Source organism: Erythranthe guttata, chromosome 3, assembly GCF_056151865.1.
Source record: "Erythranthe guttata isolate IM_541 chromosome 3, IM_541, whole genome shotgun sequence".
In the NCBI taxonomy this organism is placed as follows: domain Eukaryota; kingdom Viridiplantae; phylum Streptophyta; class Magnoliopsida; order Lamiales; family Phrymaceae; genus Erythranthe; species Erythranthe guttata.
This window is the reverse complement of record NC_142535.1, coordinates 14048065-14072500: the sequence shown is the minus strand read 5'-3', so window position 1 is coordinate 14072500 and position 24436 is coordinate 14048065. Positions and strand designations below refer to the sequence as shown.

At 33.7% G+C, this 24436-nt stretch overlaps 3 protein-coding genes and 1 pseudogene across 3 annotated transcripts in view; all 4 read right to left on the bottom strand.

Moving 5' to 3' along the window:
- LOC105971460 (polygalacturonase At1g48100) overlaps positions 1-74 on the bottom strand; it is an 11803-nt gene extending 11729 nt beyond the window's left edge. Inside the window, exon 1 of the mRNA XM_088815264.1 lies at positions 7-74. Coding sequence (XP_088671390.1) covers positions 7-74 — 68 coding nt within the window. The remainder of the gene's footprint in view (positions 1-6) is intronic.
- A 5223-nt stretch (positions 75-5297) lies between these two features.
- Positions 5298-6575, bottom strand: LOC148771865 (uncharacterized; annotated as a pseudogene).
- A 479-nt stretch (positions 6576-7054) lies between these two features.
- Positions 7055-8562, bottom strand: LOC148771864 (putative polygalacturonase At3g15720). Its single transcript, XM_088815263.1, has 5 exons — positions 8494-8562; positions 8224-8355; positions 7962-8120; positions 7681-7888; positions 7055-7260 (listed from the first exon to the last, which is right to left on the bottom strand). Exons 1-5 carry the CDS (start codon positions 8560-8562, stop codon positions 7055-7057), a joined length of 774 nt encoding a protein of 257 aa, XP_088671389.1.
- A 5661-nt stretch (positions 8563-14223) lies between these two features.
- On the bottom strand, positions 14224-16717 carry LOC148771863 (polygalacturonase At1g48100-like). Its single transcript, XM_088816055.1, has 6 exons — positions 16466-16717; positions 16195-16326; positions 15646-15804; positions 15365-15572; positions 14775-14965; positions 14224-14673 (listed from the first exon to the last, which is right to left on the bottom strand). The coding sequence occupies exons 1-6, from the start codon at positions 16673-16675 to the stop codon at positions 14326-14328; spliced, it is 1248 nt and encodes a 415-aa protein (XP_088672181.1). The 5' UTR covers positions 16676-16717; the 3' UTR covers positions 14224-14325.
- Positions 16718-24436: the final 7719 nt, after the last annotated feature.

Genomic DNA, 24436 nt, shown 5'->3' with positions numbered 1-24436 from the left:
AAATACAAGTCGTGTGCATAAGCTGCCTCGTTAAAAACCTTTGCTGGAAAACCCTGTGGGACAAAACCAGTCATAAGGGAAAAAGAGTGCAGTGCACCATTGCTCCCCCTGAAATGAGCAATATAATTTGTGAGGTGGGACGTCAATCTTGCTTCATATTGGCTCTTCGCATTCCAATATTGTATACCAATTTCTCAAATGTAGAAGTCGGTAAGGACTTTGTAAATAAATCAGCAAGATTGTCACACGAGCGAATTTGTTGGACATCAATTTCTCCATTCTTCTGAAGCTCGTGTGTATGAAAGAACTTTGGTGATATGTGTTTGGTCCTATCACCCTTTATATATCCGCCTCTTGTTTGTGCTATACAAGCAACATTATCTTCATAAATGATAGTGGGCGTATTTGTAACTGGATTTAATTGGCAGGAATTTCGTATATGTGATATGACCGATCTTAACCAAACACATTCTCTGCCAGCCTCATATAGTGCTATTATTTCAGAATGATTTGAGGAGGTGGCCACCAATGTCTGTTTGGTAGATCGCCAAGATATACCCGCACCATTATAACAAAACAAATATCCAGTTTGTGAGCGAGCTTTGTGCGGGTCAGATCTATATCCCGCATCGGCATAACCAACTAACCCTTGGTTAGTTTTATTTTTCGAATAGAATAATCCCAAATCCGCAGTACCACGGAGATAACGAAAAATATGTTTAACACCATTCCAGTGTCTCCGGGTTGGCTCAGAACTGTATCTTGCAAGCACATTTACCGCAAAAGCGATATCAGGTCGAGTGCATTGTGCTAAATACATTAACGCTCCGATAGCATTTAGATACGGCACTTCTGGGCCAAGTATCTCTTCATTAAATTCTTTAGGTCGGAACGGATCCTTTTCAGGATCTAAATTGCGCACAACCATAGGGGTGCTCAATGAATTAGAATTTTCCATATTAAACCTTTTGAGCACTCGTTTAGTATATGCAGATTGGTGTATAAGTATGCCGTTATTTTTATGCTCAAGCTCAATACCAAGACAGAGTTTGGTTTTTCCAAGGTCTTTGACCTCAAACTCTTTCTTTAAATATTCAGCTGCATTGGCCAACTCTTCAGGAGTGCCAATGAGGTTCATGTCATCTACATAAACCGCAATAATAGCAAATCCGGTTTCTGATCGTTTAATAAAAACGCATGGGCAAATAGGATCATTTTTATAACCTTCCCTGATAAGGTATTCACTCAATTTATGATACCACATGCGACCAGATTGCTTTAGACCATACAATGATCTTTGCAGTTTAATTGAGTGCAGCTCACGAGGAGCGCCAGAGTTTGGCATTTTAAATCCATCGGGAATTTTCATATAAATATCAGAATCTAGTGAACCGTATAGATAGGCCGTTACAACGTCCATTAGACGCATGTCCAGTCCCTCTTGGACGACCATATTGATAAGAAAACGGAAAGTGATCGTATCCATCACTGGTGAATACGTCTCATCATAATCAATCCCAGGTCGCTGGGAGAAACCTTGAGCTACAAGGCGAGCTTTATATCGTACAATTTCATTGTTCTCGTTTCTCTTACGGACAAATACCCATTTATACCCAACGGGCTTTACATTATCCGGAGTTTGAACGATTTGCCCGAATACTTTCCGTTTTTCTAGGGAAGCCAGTTCAGATTTTATTGCTTCCTCCCACTTAGGCCAATCATTTCTTTGGCGGCATTCCATTATGGAACGCGGTTCACTATCATAATCATCGTACATTATTTCTTGTGCAACTGAGAATGCAAAGATATTATCGATGATTATCTCATTTCTATCCCATATTTCATTGCAATAACTTATGGGATTCTCGGTATTCCCGGGATTTGATATCGTTTTTTCGATATCAGGCTCAACAGATTCATCTGAAACATTCTCACTAGGAACCACTAGGTTTGAGGGTTCATCGATTTTCCCCTTTCTTTTTCTAGGAATAACATCCTTTGATCCAATAGGTCTACCCCGTTTTTGTCGTGGGGGATCATCATTCATTTTCGCATGTTCTTGAGGAACATCGATCCTAGCTGGAACATTCACAGCTGGAATATAAGACTTCGTAACTTTACTGGCATCATTAAATGCATCAGGAAGTCTATTGGCAATATTTTGTAAATGAATGATTCTATGGATCTCATTTTCACATTCAGAGGTACGTGGGTCTAGATGAGATAAATGTTGCTCACACCATGTGAGATTCTCGATTGGTTTTTGTTTATCATTATCACGGATATTCTGAATATCCTTTCCAATCGGTATAAATATTGTCTCATCAAAATGACAATCCGCAAATCTAGCGGTAAATAAATCACCCGTCATTGGTTCCAAGAACCTAATAATCGATGGTGAATCAAACCCAACGTATATGCCAAGTCGGCGTTGGGGACCCATTTTAGTCCTCTGAGGAGGAGGAATTGGCACTTGCACAGCGCAACCAAATGTGCGAAGGTGCGAAATATCGGGCTCAAAGCCTAATGCCAATTGCATTGGGGAATGCATATGATAAGCAGTGGGGCGTAATTTAATCAGTGCTGATGCATGCAATACTGCATGGCCCCATGCTGCACTAGTGAGTTTCGATCTCATCAGCAAAGTACGAGCAATTATTTGGACGCGTTTAATCAGAGATTCCGCCAGTCCATTTTGAGTGTGAACGTATGCTACTGGGTGCTCGACATTTATTCCCAGTGCTGCACAATACTCATCAAAACTTTTTGATGTAAATTCTCCGGCATTATCCATTCTTATATTTTTAATGGGATAATCAGGGAAATGTGCTCGGAGTTTAATAATTTGTGCTAGCAAACGCGCAAATGCAACATTTCGCGTAGATAATAAGCATACGTGAGACCATCTACAAGATGCATCCACCAAAACCATAAAATATCTAAATGGCCCACTTGAAGGGTGTATTGGTCCACAAATATCACCATGAATACGTTGTAAAAACGATGGTGATTCATAACCGACTTTTTCAATGGAAGGTTTTATAATGAGCTTTCCTTGTGAACATGATTCACAGAAATATTCATTGGACATCAAGATTTTTGTATCTTTTAATGGGTGTCCTTTAGTGTGTTGTACAATCCTACGCATCATAGTCGTTCCTGGGTGACCCAGTCGATCATGCCATAATCCGTGTATATTGGGATTAACAAGTTTCCATGGCATAGTGGCGTAGGATTCGAAAGCTCTAATTTGGAAACAATACACTCCAGAAGCTGTCGCTTCGAGTTTTTCATGAACAATTCTTTTGTCCATAACATATGATGTGATGCAGAGACACTCCACGGTATTTTCAACCAGTGTCTCTAAATGATATCCATTACGTCTCACATCTTTAAAACTCAGTAGATTCTTATTTGATCTACCTGATATCAATGCATTTTCAATATGCAAAGTGGTACCATTAGGCAACACGATTGTTGCGTTCCCAGAGCCATCTATTATTTCCGCGGAACCTGCTATGGTTTTAAGAGTTAATTGCAAATACCACCCCTGTGTAATCTCTAATTGCCAAATACCCCCCTGTGAAAAAAAAACTCACTAACTCCCCCCTATGTTAACAAAGTCAAGGCATCCGAACCCCTGGAGGCAAATCGTGTCTCTCACTCGCGGAATGTGCGATTTTTTATTCTATTTTCAGCGTGAAATGACATAAATATCCCTTTATAAGAGGAAAAAAACCAGGGTGATTTAATTATAAATAATCTAAATTTATAGGACTAAATTGTAATTTTTAAAATTGTTAAAACAAACAAAACGAATACAGTAATACATCGTCTTCTTCGTTCTTCCCCAAATTTCTTCTTCCCCCAATTTCTTCTTCCACCGCCTCCTCCACTCTTCTCGTCGTAGCAGAGGTTATTCCCTCTTCGCCTTCATGATTATCTCATCCTCCATCGCCAATTTCTCTTTGTCCCCGAAAGGTTCTTGAAGAACCCTAGGGCCCCGAAAGGTTCTTGAAGAACCCCAGCCATCTGGCATTCGTCGATAATGGAGGATCTTCAGCCCGTGCGTCCTTCAACCACGATTTTCTGGCGAGAACGACGAATGCGGGGAAGTTCTTCCGACGAGATCTAAGGGTGTGGGCTGGTCCAAGGTGCTTGATAGGGCAGGCTTTTCCGGCCAAATCTTCCGACGAGTTCTAAAGGTGGGGGTTTCGTTCGAAGTAGATTCGAGAGGGGCAAGTGTTTTCCGGACAAATTGAACGGAAACATTTTGATTCCGCCGAGATCTGTCCGCCATCGGAACATAGATTCGCCGCCGCTTATATATATATACTCACATATGTATATGTGTGTGTGTTGATAATTGGTTACATTATAAAGATTAGCAGTCGAAACCATTCTTCCCAAATTGATTGTTTTTGTTGTTTATGCGTGTGTGTGTGTGTGTTGATAATGGTTACAGGAGCACTATAAGGATTTGCAATCGAAATCATTCTTCCCCAATTTGATCGACTGTATTACATCTGGTCATGTCGTGTGTGTGGTACAATTCGCAGTCGAAATCTTTTTTTTTTGTTGTGTGTTTATAGCTACTATTTTCACTGTTGTTGTGGTGGTGGATATGGAAAAGATGTTTGTGTCTTGTGATGGTGGTGCAGCAGGGCAGCACCAGGTTGAGACGGGGCAGAGAAGACGACCTCGTTTTTTTCCCTTTTTTTTTTTTAATGATTATTGTTATTAAATATAAAATATAACAAACAATTACAAAGCATATTAAAATACTAAAAAAAAAAGCATATAAGAACTTGTAATATTACAATTTATATTTAATTCTTGTTTAATTTTTTTTATTTTTATTTTTAAGAATTAAAAATAATACATAATATTTATAAAATTAAAGTCATTCTAATATTTAGTGTGATATACTTTACTAATTGCCAAAAACCCCCCTGAGGGCATCTTTGTCTATTCACCATTAGTCAAAGCCTAAAATCAAAATGGGTGCAGTGTGCTTCGAAAACGTTAACACAAGGGGGAGTTAGTGAGTTTTTTTATTACAGGGGGGTATTTGACAATTAGAGATTACACAGGGGTAGTATTTGCAATAAGCTCATGGTTTTAACTTGTGCCTTGCACAAAGTCACACTCGAGAAATATATTTTGTTGTTGAATATTGAGTGTGTAGTTGCACTATCGAGTAGGCAATTTTCTCTTTTGTCGATGTTCTCCATGTTTGCCTATAAATTAAATAACATAAAATTAATATTGAATCGTAGTATAGTTTGTAAATGATATAATAACAAACTCATAATTTTATACATAGTCAAAATATCAGCTCGACCTCGGGAACATAACTTCCAAGGGAGATATGTACATGGATACATCAAAAGACAAACTAGCTCAATCTCGGGTACTACATCATCCGAGAGAGATATATACAAAGTATACATAGTGAGTACAAAATAACCCAAAAGAGATGCTCATTTGGCAATTTACACAAGAGGGTCAAGATCTGTAAAGAAATCTGATAACTCAAGAGAGGCTCCATCTTGAGCAGGATCTTGATCAAGCATGCTCCCAGATGTGCTGGCTTCAAGAACAGCAAGTGGCATTTCTGCCTCAGTGACATTTGCCTGGACATTTTTTCCTTTGTCTCTTTTTGAATCCTGGTACAGATTTACCAGATGTTGGGCGGTTCTACAAACTTTGGCCCAATGTCCAGTCATTCCACATCTAATACACATATTTTCTGGAATTCTTTCCGCGGGCATTTTGCCTTTATCGCGTTTTGCCTGAAATGGTTGTCTCTGCCAGACCGTATTATTATTTCGACGGGGATATTCATATCCACCACGGTCATTATTTCGGGCATCTTGAGGGGGACCACGTCCACCACCTCTGCGTGCACCACGCCAGAATCTACGCCCACGGCCTCTAAATCGGCCCATATTTCTGTTTTGATTAGCATGTGCTTCAGGCACAGCTTGGGACCCACATGGTCGCAAATCATGATTTTTCAACAGCAATTCATTTGTTTTTTCTGCTGTGAGGAGTACAGAGATCAACTCCGAATATGTTTTAAACTGGCGCTGCCTATATTGCTGTTGGAGCACCAAGTTCGAGGCATGCATAGTAGAGAAAGTTTTTTCCAATTTATCATACTCAGATATTTTAACTCCACACAAGGCTAATCGGGACTCAAGTTTAAACAGTGCCGAATTATAGTCGGCAACAGATTTGAAGTCCTGCAGCCTTAGGTGCTGCCAATTGTATTGGGCCTGTGGGAGAATCACGGTTTTTGTGTGATCAAACCGTTCTTTAAGTTTTTGCCATATCTCTGATGGCCTTTCAAGTTGTATATATTCGTCTTTCAAATCCTCAGAAAGATGATGTCGGATAAAAATCATAGCATTTGCCTCATCTTTCCTGTTTGCCTCCTTGATATCTACACAATCCAAGGCTTTTACAAGATCTAGCCCTTGGAGGTGTAATTTGATATCTAAGCACCAGGATAAGAAGTTATTGCCGGTAACATCAAGGATTTAAAATTTTTGTTTTTCGATTCCGGCCATCGTAAAATAAAATAAGTAGAAAACAGTACAACAGAAAGAAATTTAAATTTACAAACCTATAATTTTGTAGAGCGAAAGCTCGTGCTGATAACGTGTTATAAAGTAAATCGAAGATATATATATGTGTATATAAACGAAATATATTATGTATATTGTAATTATGCAAACTACAAAATATATATTATACGAAAGCTACAGATGAAATTGAAAGATGTAAAGTGTGTATTTACTGTAAGGACTTTAGTTACTGTATTTTGGAAGAAGTGTGTTTCTTCATTGAATTAATCATCTATTTATATACATCATTAGGGAGTATAAAACTTCCACGTATACAAATACATGTACTAATCTAATTTGCTAAAATGCTACGGACATATCTAGAAGTCCCATGTATGCACATCATGCAATCACGTGCAAAGCCATTGTATCACATGCAAAGGAGCCATTTTATTTGTTGCTTGAGTCCATGTAGATATGAACTATCTGCCAACAACCTGCCAAGTTTTAATCCGGACGCCGTAGAGCGCGTCGGATAATGTAGAATCGTAAACATTAATATCGGAAACATGAGCTTCGGACTTGTCTGGTCCCAATCCTCCAATGCTGAAACCATGTCCAGGTCCACAATTCACGTTATGTATTTTAACATCACTGGTTCCAGTTTGTATCGAGACACAATCATCTCCTACAAAATTCAATATACAGTAGAACTTCGATAAATTAATAACCTTGACTAAATAATAATTTCTCCAGCATCCAGACTCGATAAAAACGTATTTAATTATTAGTTCAATGATTTAATATTTCGGTAAATTAATAGAATTTACTGGTCCCAATTGTATTAATTTACAGATATTTAACTGTAAAATTGCATATATATATATATATATATATATATATATATATATATATATATATATATATATATATATATATATATATATATATTTTCGTATAGTATATAAGTATATTACTTAATTCATCAACTAGTTATATTTTTTTCGAATAAACGAAAATTACATTATCAATTAAAAAAATAAGATGGCAATGAAGGAATATTGATAAATTGATGTGGTAAGTTGAATATAAATAATTACGTATGTACCACAAGCAATATTGCTGCTGTAAATTTCCACGTGCTGAGCATGTGTTAAATGGACCCCGTCGGTGTTGGGGCTATCGCCTGGAGAAGAAATGGTGACGTTGAAGATGGTGACGGATTGGCAATTGTCGATATAAATGTGCATCCGATGGGCATTTTGGACTTTTATTCCTAGTATCGCAACGTCCGAACTATCCACAATTCTCAATGCCTGCACCTCAAACGTTTTCTTAAAAGAGTGAAAAAATTAGTAAAATTAAAGAGTGGTAGTATAGTATACTAACGTGCGGCGTGTCCCCGGAGCTCCACCAAGAGTCACCACTCCCATCAATCATGCCATTGCCTTGAATTATTATACCTTTACCCATCTGCGAGAATAGAATCCACTGAAAACCGTTGCTTGACCACTGCGATTTATTTGGTGCCACGATTTTCCCATCAATCTAAAAAAAAGAAAAAAGTGAATTAATAATAATAATAACAAATTTTGAAAAATCTTGTAATAAAATTATCTTTTACTATTTGAACTTTGAAGATGAAATTTACTTGGACAACAATTTTGGATTGACAAGAATTTCCATTAAGAGTTATTGGTTGAAGAAGAAAGGTATATCCCGCAGGGACTACCATCGCCGCTCCATTCGCTTCGCATGCTGCATTCCATGCTGCCTGAAATGCCTGCCGTGACAAAACGAAATAAATTGCATTTTTTTATATTGTCAAATTAAATTTTAATTAATTATCTAAATTAAGTTAGTAACACTATCACAAAGATAGTACAACATAATTGTTAATTATCTATAAGTGTAAATTTACCGCTGCGTCGTTGGTAGATCCATCACCTTTAGCACCGTAGTTCCGTACATCAAAAACCAAAGCTTTCATCGAATATTTTACTGGTGACGACGTAACATGGCTCAAATAATTGCCTTTTCTGCCGTAACAAATTGCGTTTTCTGAAGAAGTAAAACACAATAAAGTGCAGATAATGAAGCTAACATATATTTGTAGAAATGTTTCCTTTGCACGCACCTTTCTTTGTGTGAGTGTATTTTTGTATTATAATGCAATGTTAATGTTGTTTTGTTGTGCAGGGATTTGGGATTATATATAGAGAAATTAAAGGAAAATCTGTATGTAATTTCAAAATTTAAAATGATAAAGTTGGATTAAGTCTAATAAGATTTAAAGAATTATGAAATTGTAATTGTTTTTGAAGTAACGAGTTTTGACATTCACACAAACAATTCGCCACATACATATACAAAACCATTGGATTATTGTGTTAATCTTGACTCTACCACTAAATTAAATATGTTTTTTGAACTATTTACCTTTTATTTTTTCTTTAACTATAACAATTCATTACATGTAAGTAGTTACATTACATTCATACCATGTGAACTCTATTAAATTTGATAACAATTCATTACATGTAATTAATTAGTTACATTACATTCATACCATGTAACTAGTTAACATTACATTGGATTGAAATATCTTAGTTTGACTACTTGATATATCCATATAATTAAACTGGCTTCAAGACAGTCGAAGTTATAAATAAACTAGTAATTCTTCCCAGTGATGCACTCGATGGTATTGCAAAAATGAAGAAAATTTAACATTGTGATGATTAAGTTGTATTAAAAAAAATACACAATATTAAATTAATTAATTGTTAAATTTAAATTATTTCAAGATAAGAAAAAACAAATTAGTTGGGGGAGAACAATTAAAAATTATATATACATATGAATGAGGAAAAAAGTTAGTCAAATATTTGTACGAATAAGTCACATGTATATTTTGTCTGCGTGCTTGTAAGAGACTAAAGTCTTGTTTGGTTGTAGAGATTAGTCATTATTAACTAAATAATTGGAATTTGTTTGATATTTGGTATTCTCAGTGACTTACTGGGTTTGACCCGTAAATATTATGTTATCGTGGCTTAATTTTGCCATCAAAACATGTTTTTCGTTGAAGCTTACTAAGTCCAATAATATGATTAAGTTTTATTAGATTATTTAATATTATCCTAACAACCAGACGACGCCTAAGCAAAAAATGCGCTTATAATTACTATTCGAATTAAAAACAAAAAAAAAAGAATTCGAGTGTATATGTTTTAGGGATGTGCATGAAAATAATGCTCGTTAGTAATATAGTTGATATCGTTTTAACCATAAAAATAAATAAATAAATAAAATAAAATAAAATCAATTGGAGTTGCATGGCAATTGACGCAATGAGGTTCGGACTTTGGGCTGTTAAGATCCGCACCTACTTACGTCGTTAAGTATATGGAGGAGAACTTGAAACGGTCTGTAGGGGCTGGTCGATATATAGGGTTGGCAATGGGTAAGAGTTAATTTGCCGAGTTTTAGACCCAGAATCGACCCGTTTATAGGGTGGGTCTAGGTTAGTTAAATGGTTTTGGGTCGGGTAATGAGTTTAAGTTTCTAGAGTTGGATAGTTATGATCGGGTTACGAGTCTTATTGGAACCGACCCAGAACCGACCGTATAATTATATTTAATAGTTAATTATAATATATAAATTAATTTAGGATTTCATTTATCAAACTTCCAATTTTCATCGTGGCTATTCTCATTTGTCAATTTTTCACAGTTTGATTTTTTTGAATCTTGTTTATCGTAAGTAATATATATCAAGCTTGTCGACCACTGCTAGCCGTCTTGCATTTTGAACTTTATTTATTGTAGAAGTTAATTATAAATAATTACATAATTTTATTATTCACTTTATATCCCTTTAAAAAAAATTAAAATATCGTATTTTAATTCAAAAAAACTTTTGTTAAAATATACGAGAAAAGTATTATGAAAGTTAAAAAATATTAATTGTTTTTATGTTAACGAGTAATGAATTTAGTGAGTCAGAACTGTTTAATTCGGGTATGGGTTGGGACTGGTTTGGGTCAAAGCTAAAATGAGTTGGAGCAAGTCTGAGTTTTATATATTTTTCGCAGATGGGGTCTTGGATTTAGGTAAATCCGCCCCAAAACCGACTCGTTGCTAGCTCTATTGATATATATTGCATTCGAGGTCTAATTATTAATGATCTTGTTTATCTATTTAATTTTTAAGTTTAAACTTTTCTTTTGATTGTTTATTTGTAATGTTTTTTTTGTTGCATTCGAGGTCTATTTATAATTCGAGGTCAATATATTTTTTTTAATTATATTGCATCGGCTGGTTCGATAATTCGTTTTTTCGGATCCACATTGCCTCAAATCGAAAATATTTCCTTCCCAAATGGAAACTATTACTTCGCGACGGTTGAACCAATAACAATATATGAATGTGGTCTGAGCCTGCATAATCTAAATGGTGCATCTGCAAGCAGTGAAGAAAAAAGAATCGGCCATGATTTGTTCACACAAACCCTATCAAGCCGGCATTGAACTGTGAGGGTTTCGACATTTCTTTGACCAAGTGTAAGGCGTGCTGTGGGAGCCTGGATCCAATAAGTTACATCGTCCAGAGCATTGCACAATGCTGCAATTTGTGCCGGAGTGCGCGGATGACCTCCATCTTATTCAGTGTTACTCAGAATTGCATTGTACGGTTTTGTCTTATGGTTGATGAAGCACGTGATATATGAATGAATTAGCAAATGACCTTGGTGATAAGATATGTTGACCAATTTGGCAGTGTGATTGAGCGCTTACTAGGAGTTGAATGTTATTGATACTAGTGCTTTGACTCTTAAAACAACTATTGATGATTTTTTTTTCTAGATATGGATTGAGTATCTCTAAATTACGAGGTTAGGGTTATGGTGGAGCTAGTAACATGAGAGGTTACTTTAATGGCCTAAAAACACTCATCCTGAATGAGAATCCTTGTACGTATTATATTCGTTGCTTTGCTTACCAACTACAACTAGCTTTAGTAGTAGTTACAAGGAAACACTATCATATTTCTTCACTTTTTGATTTTACTACAAAGTTGTTGAATGTTATTGGATCATCTTGCAAATGTCGTGATTTGCTTAGAGAGAAGCAATCAAAAAAGTTAATTCATGGTCGTGGTTTAAATTAAGAAACGATCTTAAGCGAGCATGTTAGATTATTTTTAGGCTTCTAGATTTTCCTTTTTCTTTTTTTTTTGAAAATGTCTTTCCACTTTTATTTTTAAACGTTTTTAAATGTACAGGTGATATACGTTGGAGCTCTCACTACAATACTTTATTGAGTTTGATCAATATGTATGGTGCACTAATTGATGTACTAGAAATTATTGGTTGTGATGCTTCAAGTACAAGTCATTGGACCGAAGCACAAGATATTGTTGATAAACTTTTGTCATTTGATTTTTTGTTGAGTCTTTGTTTGATTAAAAAAGTATTGGTGATCACAAATGAGCTATCTCGGGCACGTCAAAGGAAAGATCAAGATATTGTTAATGCAATGACATTAGTTCAAGTATCAGCGATTCAAATTCAATACTTGAGAGAAAGTGGGATTGTTTACTTGATGGTGTAACACTTTTTTGTAAGAAACATGGAGTTGATGTTTCTCAAATGGATGCTAAATATGTTGCTCGAGGGCTAAGGAGAAGGAATGAAGAAGAAATAACAAATCTTCACCTTTACAAGATTAAGAAGTTTTACACTATTTATGCAACTTGAAGAATTAAATGCTCGATTTTTTGGCTCGACTATGGAACTGCTTATATGCGTTTCTTGCCTTTATCCATCTAACTAATTCTTCCACTTTGACAAGGAAATTTGTTCTGTCTTGTTGAATTTTGTCCAAAAGATTTTACCGAGTTTGACAAATGTAAGTGATCGAGTGGATAACTACATTATTGATATGCGTCTAAGTAAGGATTTCTTTGGGTTGAACGGAATTAGTGATCTTGCTCGCAAAATGGTAGAAACTAGGAGAAATAAGGTTTATCATTTGGTTTACTTGCTTTTAACTTTAGTATTAACGTTGCCAGTTGGTACTGCTGCTGTCGAGAGGGTAATTTCAGTTATAAATATCATACATAGTGGGTTGCGCAATCGGATGAGTGATGCTTTGCTTATCGATATTGAGAGAGACGTCTCCACATGAATTGATAACGAAACAATCATGGATGGAGATTTTTCATAAAATAAAAACACGAAAAGGCCATTTCTAATTTGTAAGAGCAACTCCAAGAGTTCTTTTATATGTTAAATTTTACATAATTTGACAAAAAATGGCCAAAACATTGCTCCAAGAACTATGCTAAAATATGAACCACTAGCTAAACTCAGATTGCTTGCCAAATTTGAGAAACATAAAAGTGAAATGGTAAAATTATTTTTTGCAGAGAAGTATAGATCGGCGCAAACTCTCAGACCTCATTTTACTTTTTTTTCTAGGAAATTCAATTCAACAAACAAAGAAAACATACAATACAAATTCTTTATATGAAAATTGAGAGATTTTACAACTAAATCAATACATAAATTCCAGGAAGAAAAATTAAAAAAGAATATGTGAAAATATAAATAAAAAAACTCAAACAAATAAAAAAAAAAAAGAGTCGATAATTATATATTCAAATACAAGTTAATATCATTATTAAGTAAGAATCAAAAATATTTTTTATTATATAATCGAATATATGAAATATAATAAATATGTATTAAAAACTATGTTGGTAAGTAATGTCAAAAGTGATGTTTTGAAGTGACGTGTTAAAATATAAACTACCACTTCATGAGTGAATCAGGAAAAAGTGTTGTGTTAAAACATTGTTTACTGTATATAATTTAATATGTATATAATTTAATAAGAAGTAGTAAAATTTAGACAATCTGCTGAAGTTGCTCTTACAAGTTTTATGAGGTATTTGGAGATATAACATTACAGATTTGTATTTATAATATCTTATTTAAAGTATATAAATTTCTACTTATTTATGCTACTTTCTGTGAATGAAGCTTAAAAAAAATTCAAGGACACTGCCCTCGAACTTCCGTAAATTTCAAGCATACCCTGTCTTGAATTCCTCGCTCCACCACTGTGTAGTTGGGCAAGAATTTAGAAGTTCATATTTTTTTTATCCTCATTTGATTGCATATAATTTGGAAGTACATATATATTATTAATAAAATTCTCAAATTCATCCTAATTAATATCCAAAAATTTACCGTGAGTTATGTGATTTTAGAAGTATATATTCAGTATAAGAATTATTCATGATAAGTTTTTGGATTATTTTTTCAACATTTTTTTTATTTGAGCGTTGATCGATCAGTTTTCTCCACTATTAATGATCTTTATCTAGTTGCATAAAATCTGTCACTCAAATATTATATTGACCGGGCAAGGTCAGGCTAAAACGAGTTGTTTGAGTAGTTCAGAAATTATAATTTAATTCCACAAATCCTATTTTTTCTTATTTTCCATGATATTTCAAAACATCTAGAATATAATTTAAACTGTTAACATCCAGCTAGCTAGCTAGCAAGAAACATGTTTTTGATATACAAGTGAAGATAGAAAAAGAGAATTGATGAAAAACTAATGATACACGTCATACAAAATGCAAAGTTTATTATCACTTTCTTTTATTTTATTTTTTTAATTCCCTACGAGGGTATAAATATTTCCATATAATTAATTAATTAATAAGCAACTTCTTAATTACTGTAGACAATTAGTCAATGGAGGAGTAGTAGGAGTAAGCACATGGCCAAAAGCATTGTTACAGACAACATTGGGCTTTGCAGAGCCCGACGGCGTTAGGTTTATGGTGGATAACGTTAAGTCAGAGCACGCTTTGTATTTGCTGCAGACAAAGGAAACTGGTGTAACTGTATATGTTCCCGTTATATCTGTGTACGTCACACCGGATATCGCAACCGCGTTTGTAGTCTTGGCGGAGCAGCCGTGGGCCCCATTGCAGTAATTTTGGTCTATTATGATTGGATTGTGCACGTTGCTCATTGTGATGCCCGAAAATGTTACGTTGTTCACCGACCCAGTCCCATCCTGTACGGAGTTGTAACGAAAATTCAATTTGATTTCCACTATGAGAGAGAGAGAGAGAGAGAGAGAGAGAGAGAGAGAGAGAGTTTAGTTTTGATAACAACCTGCCAAGTTTTAATCCGGACGCCGTAGAGCGCGTCGGATAATGTAGAATCGTAAACATTAATATCGGAAACATGAGCTTCGGACTTGTCTGGTCCCAATCCTCCAATGCTGAAACCATGTCCAGGTCCACAATTCACGTTATGTATTTTAACATCGTTGGTTCCAGTTTGTATCGAGACACAATCATCTCCTGCAAAATTCAATATACAGTAGAACCTCGACTAAATAATAATTTTTCTAGCGTCCAGACTCGATAAAAACGTATTCAAATATTAATTCGATAAATTAATATTTTGGTAAATTAATAGAATTTTGCTGATCCCAACTATATTAATATATATATATATATATATATATATATATATATATATATATATATATATATATATATATATATATATATATATATATATATATATATACCCCCCATTCATATAGTATACAAGTATGTTACTTAATTCATCAACTAGCTACATATTCTTTTCGTAATAAACGAAAATTACACTATCAATTAAAACACAAGATGGTAATGAAGGAATATTAATTAATTGATGTAGTAAGTTGAAAAAAAAAATAACTACCTACGTACCACAAGCAATATTGCTGCTGTAAATTTCTACGTGCTGAGTATGTGTTAAATGGATCCCGTCGGTGTTGGGGCTATCGCCCGGAGAAGAAATGGTGATGTTGAAGATGGTGACGGATTGGCTATTGTCGATATAAATATGCATTCGAGGGGCATTTTGGACTTTTATTCCTAATATCGTAACATCCGAACTATTCACAATTCTCAATGCCTGTACCTCAAAGGTTTTCTTAAAATGGTGAAAAAATTAGTAAAATTAAAGAGTGGTAGTATAGTGTACTAACATGCGGTGTGTGACCGGAGCTCCACCAAGAGTCACCACTTCCGTCGATCATGCCATCTCCTTGAATTGTTATACCCTTACCCATCTGCGAAAATAGAATCCACTGAAAACCGTTGCTTGACCACTCCGATTTATTGGGTGCCACGATTTTTCCATCAATCTACAAAAACAAATAAAAGTAAATTAATAATAATAATAATAATAATAATAATAATAATAATAATAATAATAATAATAATAATAATAATAATAATAATAATAATAATAATAATAATAATAATAATAATAATAATAATAATAAATAATAATAATAATAATAATAATAATAATAATAATAATAATAATAATAATAATAATAATAATAATAATAATAATAATAATAATAATAATAATAATAATAATAATAATAATAATAATAATAATAATAATAATAATAATAATAACAATAATAATAATAATAATAATAATAATAATAATAATAATAATAAATTTTGAAAAAACTTGTGATAAGATTATCTTATACTATTTGAACTTTGAAGATGAAATTTACTTGAACAACAACTTTGGATTGACAAGAATTTCCATTAAGAGTTATTGGTTGAATAAGAAAGGTATATCCCGAAGGGACTACCATCCTTGCTCCATTCGCTTCGCATGCGGCATTCCATGTTTTCTGAAATGCCTGTCGTAACAAAACAAAATAAATTGCATTTTTTAATATTGTCAAACTAAATTTTAATTAATTATCTAAATTAAGTTAGTAACACTATCACAAATATAGTACAACATAATTGTTAATTATTTATAAGTGTGAAATTTACCGCTGCGTCGTTGGTAGATCCGTCACCTTTAGCACCGTAGTCACGTACGTCAAAAGAGGAAGCTTTGGTAGAATTTTTTACTAGTGATGAAGTAATTAGCTTGCTTGAATAATTGCCTTCTCTGCCATAACAAATTTTGTTTTTTAAAGAAGTAAAACACAATAAAGTGCAGATAATGAAGCTAACATATGTTTGTAGAAATGTTTCCATTGCATGCACCTTTCTCTGTGTGAGTGTATTTTTTGTATTATAATGCAATGTTAATGTTGTTTTGTTGTGCAAGAATTCGGGATTATATATAGAGAAATTAAAGGAAAATCTGTATGTAATTTCAAAATTCAAAATTGACAAAGTTGGATTAAGTCTAATAAGATTTAAAGAATTATGAAATTGTAATTGTTTTTGAAGTAACAAGTTTTGACATTCACACAAACAATTCGCCACATACATATACAAAACCATTGGATTATTGTGTTAATCTTGACTCTACCACTAAATTTAATATGTTTTTTGAACTAATTACCTTTTATTTTTTCTTTAACTATAACAATTCATTACATGTAAGTAGTTACATTACATTCATACCATGTGAAATCTATTAAATTTGATAACAATTCATTACATGTAATTAATTAGTTACATTACATTCATACCATGTAATTAGTTAACATTACATTGGATTGAAATATCTTAGTTTGACCACTTGATATATTTATCCATATAACCAAGACAGTTGAAGTTATAAATAAACTTGAAATTCTTCTCGTTGAAGAAAAATTAAATATATGATGATTAATTTTTATTAAAAAAAATAATTTTACAATATTAAAATAATTAATGTGACATTTAAATTATTTCAAGTAAGAAAAGGTTAATCTAGTTAGGGAAAAATATTTTTTTTAAAAATAAATCACATTGGTGTGTGTGACCTAGAGAGATTTAACTTCACACTTATGATAATTAAAATTAAAAACAAATCCACGTCGGTGTGTGTAAGAGAGAAATTTACAACGAAATTACAAAACTTAAAAAATGATTAAGTTAAATAATAATAATTAATTTTTAAAAAATAAATATGTCACTATAGTTTCTTAGGTCGCCTTACCGTTTCTTACTTTTATATATAATTTTTTATATATAAAGATACGTATGATGAGATTGCTGACAATTGCTTCTTAAGGGTAAAAAATAATCACTTAGTAATTTCAAGAAATTGACGAGGCTAGTATAAAATTATCTTGGTTAACCTCATCTTAACAACCAAAGGAGGCCTAAGCAAAAATGCGATTGTTATAATAACTATTTGTATTAAAAAAATATTAACAAGAGTTCGAGTGTATATGTTTTAGGGGCGTGCTAGAATATAATGCTCATTAGTAATATAGTTTATATTGTTTAAAAAAAAATTGAAGCTGCATGGCAATTGGCAACAACAGAAATACATTGAAAAACAGGTGATTGGATCATTGAGTCGTAGCCAAGTTTGCAAAATAAAAAAAAGATCATTTGGTAATAGCGTTAAGCAAACTGCCGTAAGCGTCGACGCAATGAGGTTCGGGTTTTGGACTGTTAGGAGCCGAACCTGCAGATCATCGATATATACTGCATTCAATCTAGGTCTAATCATTAATGATCTTGTTTCCTCAAATCGGAAACTATTACTTCGCGACGGTTGACGCAACAACAATATAGGAATGTGGTCCGATCCTGCATAATCTAAATGGTGCACGTGGGAGTGAGGAAAAAAGAATCCTCCATGATTCGTTAACACAAAATCTATCAAGAGGGCATTGAACCGTGTGAGGGTTTTGACGTGCATTTGACCAAGTGTAAGGCGTGTCGTGGAAGCCCAGATCTAACAAGTTACACTTGTCCAGAGCATTGCGGAATGCTGCAATTTGTTCCTGAGTGCGCGAATGACCTCCATTTTTTTCCAGTGTTACTTAGAATTGCATTATACCTCTTTTTACCATATATATAGAAATGCTAAACCACCAGATTGACATACTTTGTTCACCACTACACCATTATTAAGTATCCAAAGTTTCTTCAATTTATCAACCAATTGTGGTTGTCGCCCTCGTTTCCGAGACAAACAACAATAAGGGGTAGTGTCGTCGGAGCATATCTCCGATCGTATGAATTGTCATGTCCTACATTTGTGGAATTGGGATAAGTTTTGATTGGAATCAATGCATTGTTGAAAGCTATATATATGGCAAATAACACTTCGCCCCTCAACTATCTTGTTTTTTGCACTAATCCACCTGCAAATGTAAAAAATAGACTAAAATTAAGAATGATACTAGGGCCTCAAACGAAGAAAATGTCCATCTTTAAACACTCAATTTCAACGAAAAATTTATTATTGCGGGGCATTGTGCAATTAATTTTATATTTTCAAGAGGGGTTTTATCTTTTCAGTATTTCTACGAGCTTTAGCGCGAAAAAATAATTATTTCAGGGTATCACTAATGTTGTATAGTGACAGTAATAAAAGATTGTCACTTCTATTAGTGAGAATAAAAAAAAAATTAAGTAACGACAAAATTAGTTATTAGTGACAAGGGAAAAATTATTGTCACTTAATATATGTATTTAGTGACAATTTTTTATTGTGTCACAATTATGGCATCACTAATTCCATTTTTCTTCATATATGAGTATCTCTAAAATTCAATATACCTCTTTTTTTTCTTTTTTTTTTATAATAAATAAATCAGACTTTCTTTCGATGTTTGATTAGTCCAATAATTTATTGAATCGATCTGAAAATTTTGAGGTGGTCCACAAATTTTGGGAAAATGAATTCAACTATCACAAACACATAAACACACACATCCACTTTGATGTGTGTAGATCAGCGATAAAGATCACTCAATGTAGTTTTTACAGGGCGTAGCATAAAAATAACCGGCATATATATAATAGATTGCAATAATCTTATTTTGGATTAGACCGAATATATAAAGAGGAGAATGGTTAGGTCTATCCTTTCGAAGATTCTTTGGAAAAAAGATCCCCTTCGAAGATGCTTTGTGATGGAGGCGATGACACATATAATGGGATTTGCTTTTTACCGTTTGAAAAGTGCTATTTACCGTTCAAAGACTCTCTCTCTTTCTCTCTCTAAAAAAATTCGCTCTCAAGACGATTTCATCACAAATCATACTTATTGGTGTGATATACGAACATAAATGAGTTCATCGGATGAAGATCTGGTTAGCGGACACAACGAGGTAAAAATTCCGTCTTTTCGATCGAAAAAAATGGGCTAAACGTTTAAAAGCCCAACTCGGGCGCCCGAAGGTGCAGTGCACGCCCATGTTGGGCGTGCAGTTGGCTCTTGCACGCCCAACATGGGCGTGCACTGCACCTTCGGGCGCCCGAGTTGGGCTTTGAAACGTTTTTTTTTTTTTTTTTTTTTTTTTTTTTTTTTATCAATTTTTTTACGCTTTTTTCAGGACGATACGTCTACAATTGAAGTTGATCATATCGATTATTTTACAACAACTCAGTTGTTTGACTCGAAGGATGATGTAGTGGTTTGGGCGAGGTTCGTTGCAAGACGTCTTTTTGTGAAAATGCTAAAAAAAAGTTGTTCTAAAAAAAAGGATTTTTCTGACTTGTGACCTATACCGGGAGAAACGAGAATGTCCATCAACTAACCCAAACGCGCGCCCGAGAAGGACTGGTAGCAAAAAAAGAAACTGTGGTTTTCAAATTGTCGGAAAGCTACGGTCGGACGATAGATGGGAGGTCAGAGTAGTATACGGGAAGCATAATCATTTTCCAATATATGGGAGGTCAGAGTAGTCTACCAAAGGCGTTGCGGAGTCGACGTGAAGCGTGAGATATTCTAAATAGTGTTTGATTTAGTTTTTTTTTTATTGGAATGAATGTATTACTATTGACATTGTATGTTATTATTATTATGTTATGATGTTATAATGAATGTTAGTATGTTATTATTATTATTATTATATTATGTTCTAATAATAATAATAATAATAATAATAATAATAATAATAATAATAATAAGGTTTTGAACAACATATTTTATTAGGGGTCCTTTCCCTTTTTTAGTCCGAATTTTTTCGCCCAATTAGACATCCAACATAAATTATATTAAATTTACTAACTTATTTTAATTCAGAAAAAAAAAAATTTATTTTAAAACAGAAAAAAAAAAAAAAAAAAAAAAAAAAAAAAAAAATTAATCGAACGCCCGGTTTGGGCTTTTCCCGGCCGAACCGACGCCTGGACCGGGCGCCGGTTCGCCCGGGAAAAGCCCAAACCGGGCGTCCAAAAACTATTTACACGCCCAAGTCGGGCGCCCGTCGCCTGAACGGACGCCCACTTTGGGCGTCTGTTCAGGCGGCGGGAGCCCGACTTGGGCGTTCGTCCATTTTTTTCGAAAATTTTAGGGGTTTTAGAGAGATAAACACTTTTTTGTTTTGAACGGTAAATAGCACTTTTTAAACCGTAAAAAGCATTTTCTCATATAATTGATGCAGATAATTTGTACGTAGTAAGTAATTACTCATTTGACCATGCAAAATAAATAAAAATTAAAAAAAAAGTAATGAAATGTGTGAAGAAGAAAGAAGAAAAAAATAATAAAAAGGAAATAAATAATTAAATATATTGTAAAATTTATTGCGATAAATCTTTTACTTATTTTGGAACTAGTTTCTCATTAGAATTTAAATAAAAAAATTAGTAATAAAACTAAAATATATTAGTAATAATTAATCTACGTATACCAACCCTCATTAGGAGAGTTGGTACCTAGCCTTTACCAATAGGGTAACGGTCTAGGGTTCGAGTCCCCCTCCCCTATTTCCCCTTGTAATGGACTTGAATTTACTCAAAAAAAAAAAAAAAAAAAAATCTACGTATCAATTTATGTGAGAATTTAACAATTCTTTTCCTTTATTCGTTTGTCTGGGTTAATTAATTTTTAACCCATGAAATATATTAATTTTTAATTAACTAAGAGCAAACCATAATTACATTCCAACAACCCAAAACAAGACATAACCACGTTTATACACATAAAAAAACACACACACACACAACGGGCGCGCGTACAAGCACGCGCTCTCTACCACAAATATCAACACTTTCAATTTGCCCACAAAAAAATGAGCAACACTAGTTATTTAATGGCAAGATTCTAATTTCTATGCCATGTTGAAAATATGCACTAATTAATCAAAGACGATCCTCAAACCGAATTGCTTTTGTGCGAACACTACGAGCTTGTTCATTTCTCTCTCATCAACGAACCCATCGGAATTCGAATCGACCGATTTCAGAACGCGATTGGCCTTCAACTTGGAGAACCGGCCTCCGGTGGCACGAATAGCCTCCCGGAGCTCCTCCGCGTTAATTTTGCCGTCTCTATTGTCGTCGAATTTCTTCAACCATTTCTTGAACTCTTCCATCGATACTTCGACTTTGCCATCGCTACTAACGACTCGGGGACTAATCTTTATTGCCATTTTTTTTATATATATAATTATGATGTGTAGTTTGTATTTTGTTGTGAGTTATGGGGAAAAAGAGGAATACTATCCATTAATTTATAGTGGTGTTTTGGGTCCTTTTGTGGAAGTGTATTTTGTGAAATTAAATTTTGATAAAATTGGTTGCCAAACTTTCTTGGGGAATCGGAATCAAATAAAGGAGTCAAAAAGCATGTACAAATTAATTATTTCAGTTAGGTGTGATGAGAAGTTTATAATATAGTTAGATACTTATATTAGATGACACGAGTCCTATAAAATGGCCTAGAACACATGCATCTTCTAATGTCTCGTTTGGTAGCTAAAATAAGATTAATTAAGATAAAACTAAATAATCTAATAAAATTCTATTATATTATTGGACCTTCGTTGATTCAATAAAAAAATATGTCTAGAAGACAAGATAAATCATGATAACGTAATATTTGTGGGTCGACTCGACAAATTAATGCGACTACCAAACATCAAACAAAGTTTAATTAATCAGTTAATCATAAGTAATCTTCCCAACTAAATGAAATGATAGAATATAGTTAGGTATGATGAGAAGTTTCTATAAAGAAAATTACGACTCTTGTGAATAAAAGATATGTTGTTTAGAGAAATCTAGGAGAATATATTCCCTTCTATGTGGCACGGACATGGAAACGATAATAAGGGAAAACGGACATGGCAAAATGGCATATTCCGAAAATGGGGATACGGGAACTTGGGAGAAACGTGTAAATATTAAAAGTATATGGATATATTTATAAATATGATATATAAATATATTTAACTTTTTGTTTATATAAAAATTATTTTTCTATATTAAACATATTCAAAATAAATTTTACTATCAACTATCAATTTGCAATTGATCTAAATTATGAAAATAACTTGGGAAGCAACAAAAATATTTGAAATTTTGCTATTCAAACATGTGTCTAACTTCTTAGAAATGACAAAATGACCCATAAGGTGGCCGGCAGGTGTCTTCGAACTTCCGATACGAAACGTTTTCATAATGCGAAAACGTTAAGAAGTTGAAGTTTCCGTGGTACATAGGTTCCCTCTCATTTTAATATTGAAATAGTCTATTGTTTATCAACTTCATTATCTTTTAAGCTAAAATTGTTTTAACAAACTCTGTATCACGGTGCTCTAAGTTTTCGGGCGTATAAACGGGACGAACAATAGCTTTCCATCTTACTCGTCACAGTTGAAGAAAATATTTTCACCGGCTAAGCCAATATGCATAGGCCCGGGGGTCTGTCTCCTCTAACATTTCTCAAATCTCTATTATTTTATATAAGAATATAAAAAAAAAATCGTATAGAAAATTAACGGACCACCTATTTTTTAAAGCATTCGGCCCCCGAACTTAAAATATTGGCCCTGCTAGTGCCTGTCGTATATACAACTTAACAACTTAGCTTTAGCCGCTGACGCGAGCAAACTCCTAAACTTTCTTTCTAGCTTAGTTGTGGCCTACCTCCCTCTCTGGCTAGTCCTTGTTATTGGCTCGACTCTCAGCCTCATCGGTTACGGCCTACGATACCTCTTTCGTTCCATATTTAATCAAACTTAACAACTTGTGGAATGAAATATGTATTAAATTCTATTTTAATGAACTGAGCTCAAATGATCAATCTTTGAACAATCAATATCAACCTCCATACTATATATATTGATCATATAAAGATATTTGGATACCATGGTGAACATGGTTCTTTGGGACGCTCAGGGAGGCTGTCACGGAGACCACCGTTCCAAGCTAAATGCAACCGAGGGATTTCTCAGCCGAAACAAACATTTTGAATTTTAATACTAAATATAAATATCAAAACAATTATTTACAGACATTTTCTTTTAACTCAACACGGAATGAACATTTTTTAATTTATTTACCAAAAATATCAACAACCAATTCTAATATTGCTATTATTAGAATTGTAATGCAATAATGAAAACACAATATTATTATAACTCAAGAAAAAATAATGTTGCATTAATTTTTCATTAGAATATCAATATTTTCAATCTACTTCTCTCGTTGTACATTAAATCTTTCGAGACAAATTTACCACATTCGGTTTTTATTGGCAAATGAATAGAGTATATGTAACATACTAACTAAATTTTCCTTTTTTATATTATCGTTATTATTTAATTTAACCAAGACAATAATATTTTGGGCTATTTATTCCCCATCTCAGCCCATTTATTGCATGTTCTAGCTGTTTCGACCGATAAATCGCTGCAAAGGGCGCTAAAGAGGAGCCTTTCGCCGTTCCGGTCGATTTTCGCATTTCTAATTCATTGGCCGCTATTAGTCGGAATGTTGCCATTGTAGCCTCCGTTACGGTTCTGCTAATCTCGATCCGACCACTATACCGGCATTCCAGCGAACCATAAGGAGAAGATTAAAAAAAAACACAAGATTGAATTTTTTTTAGGG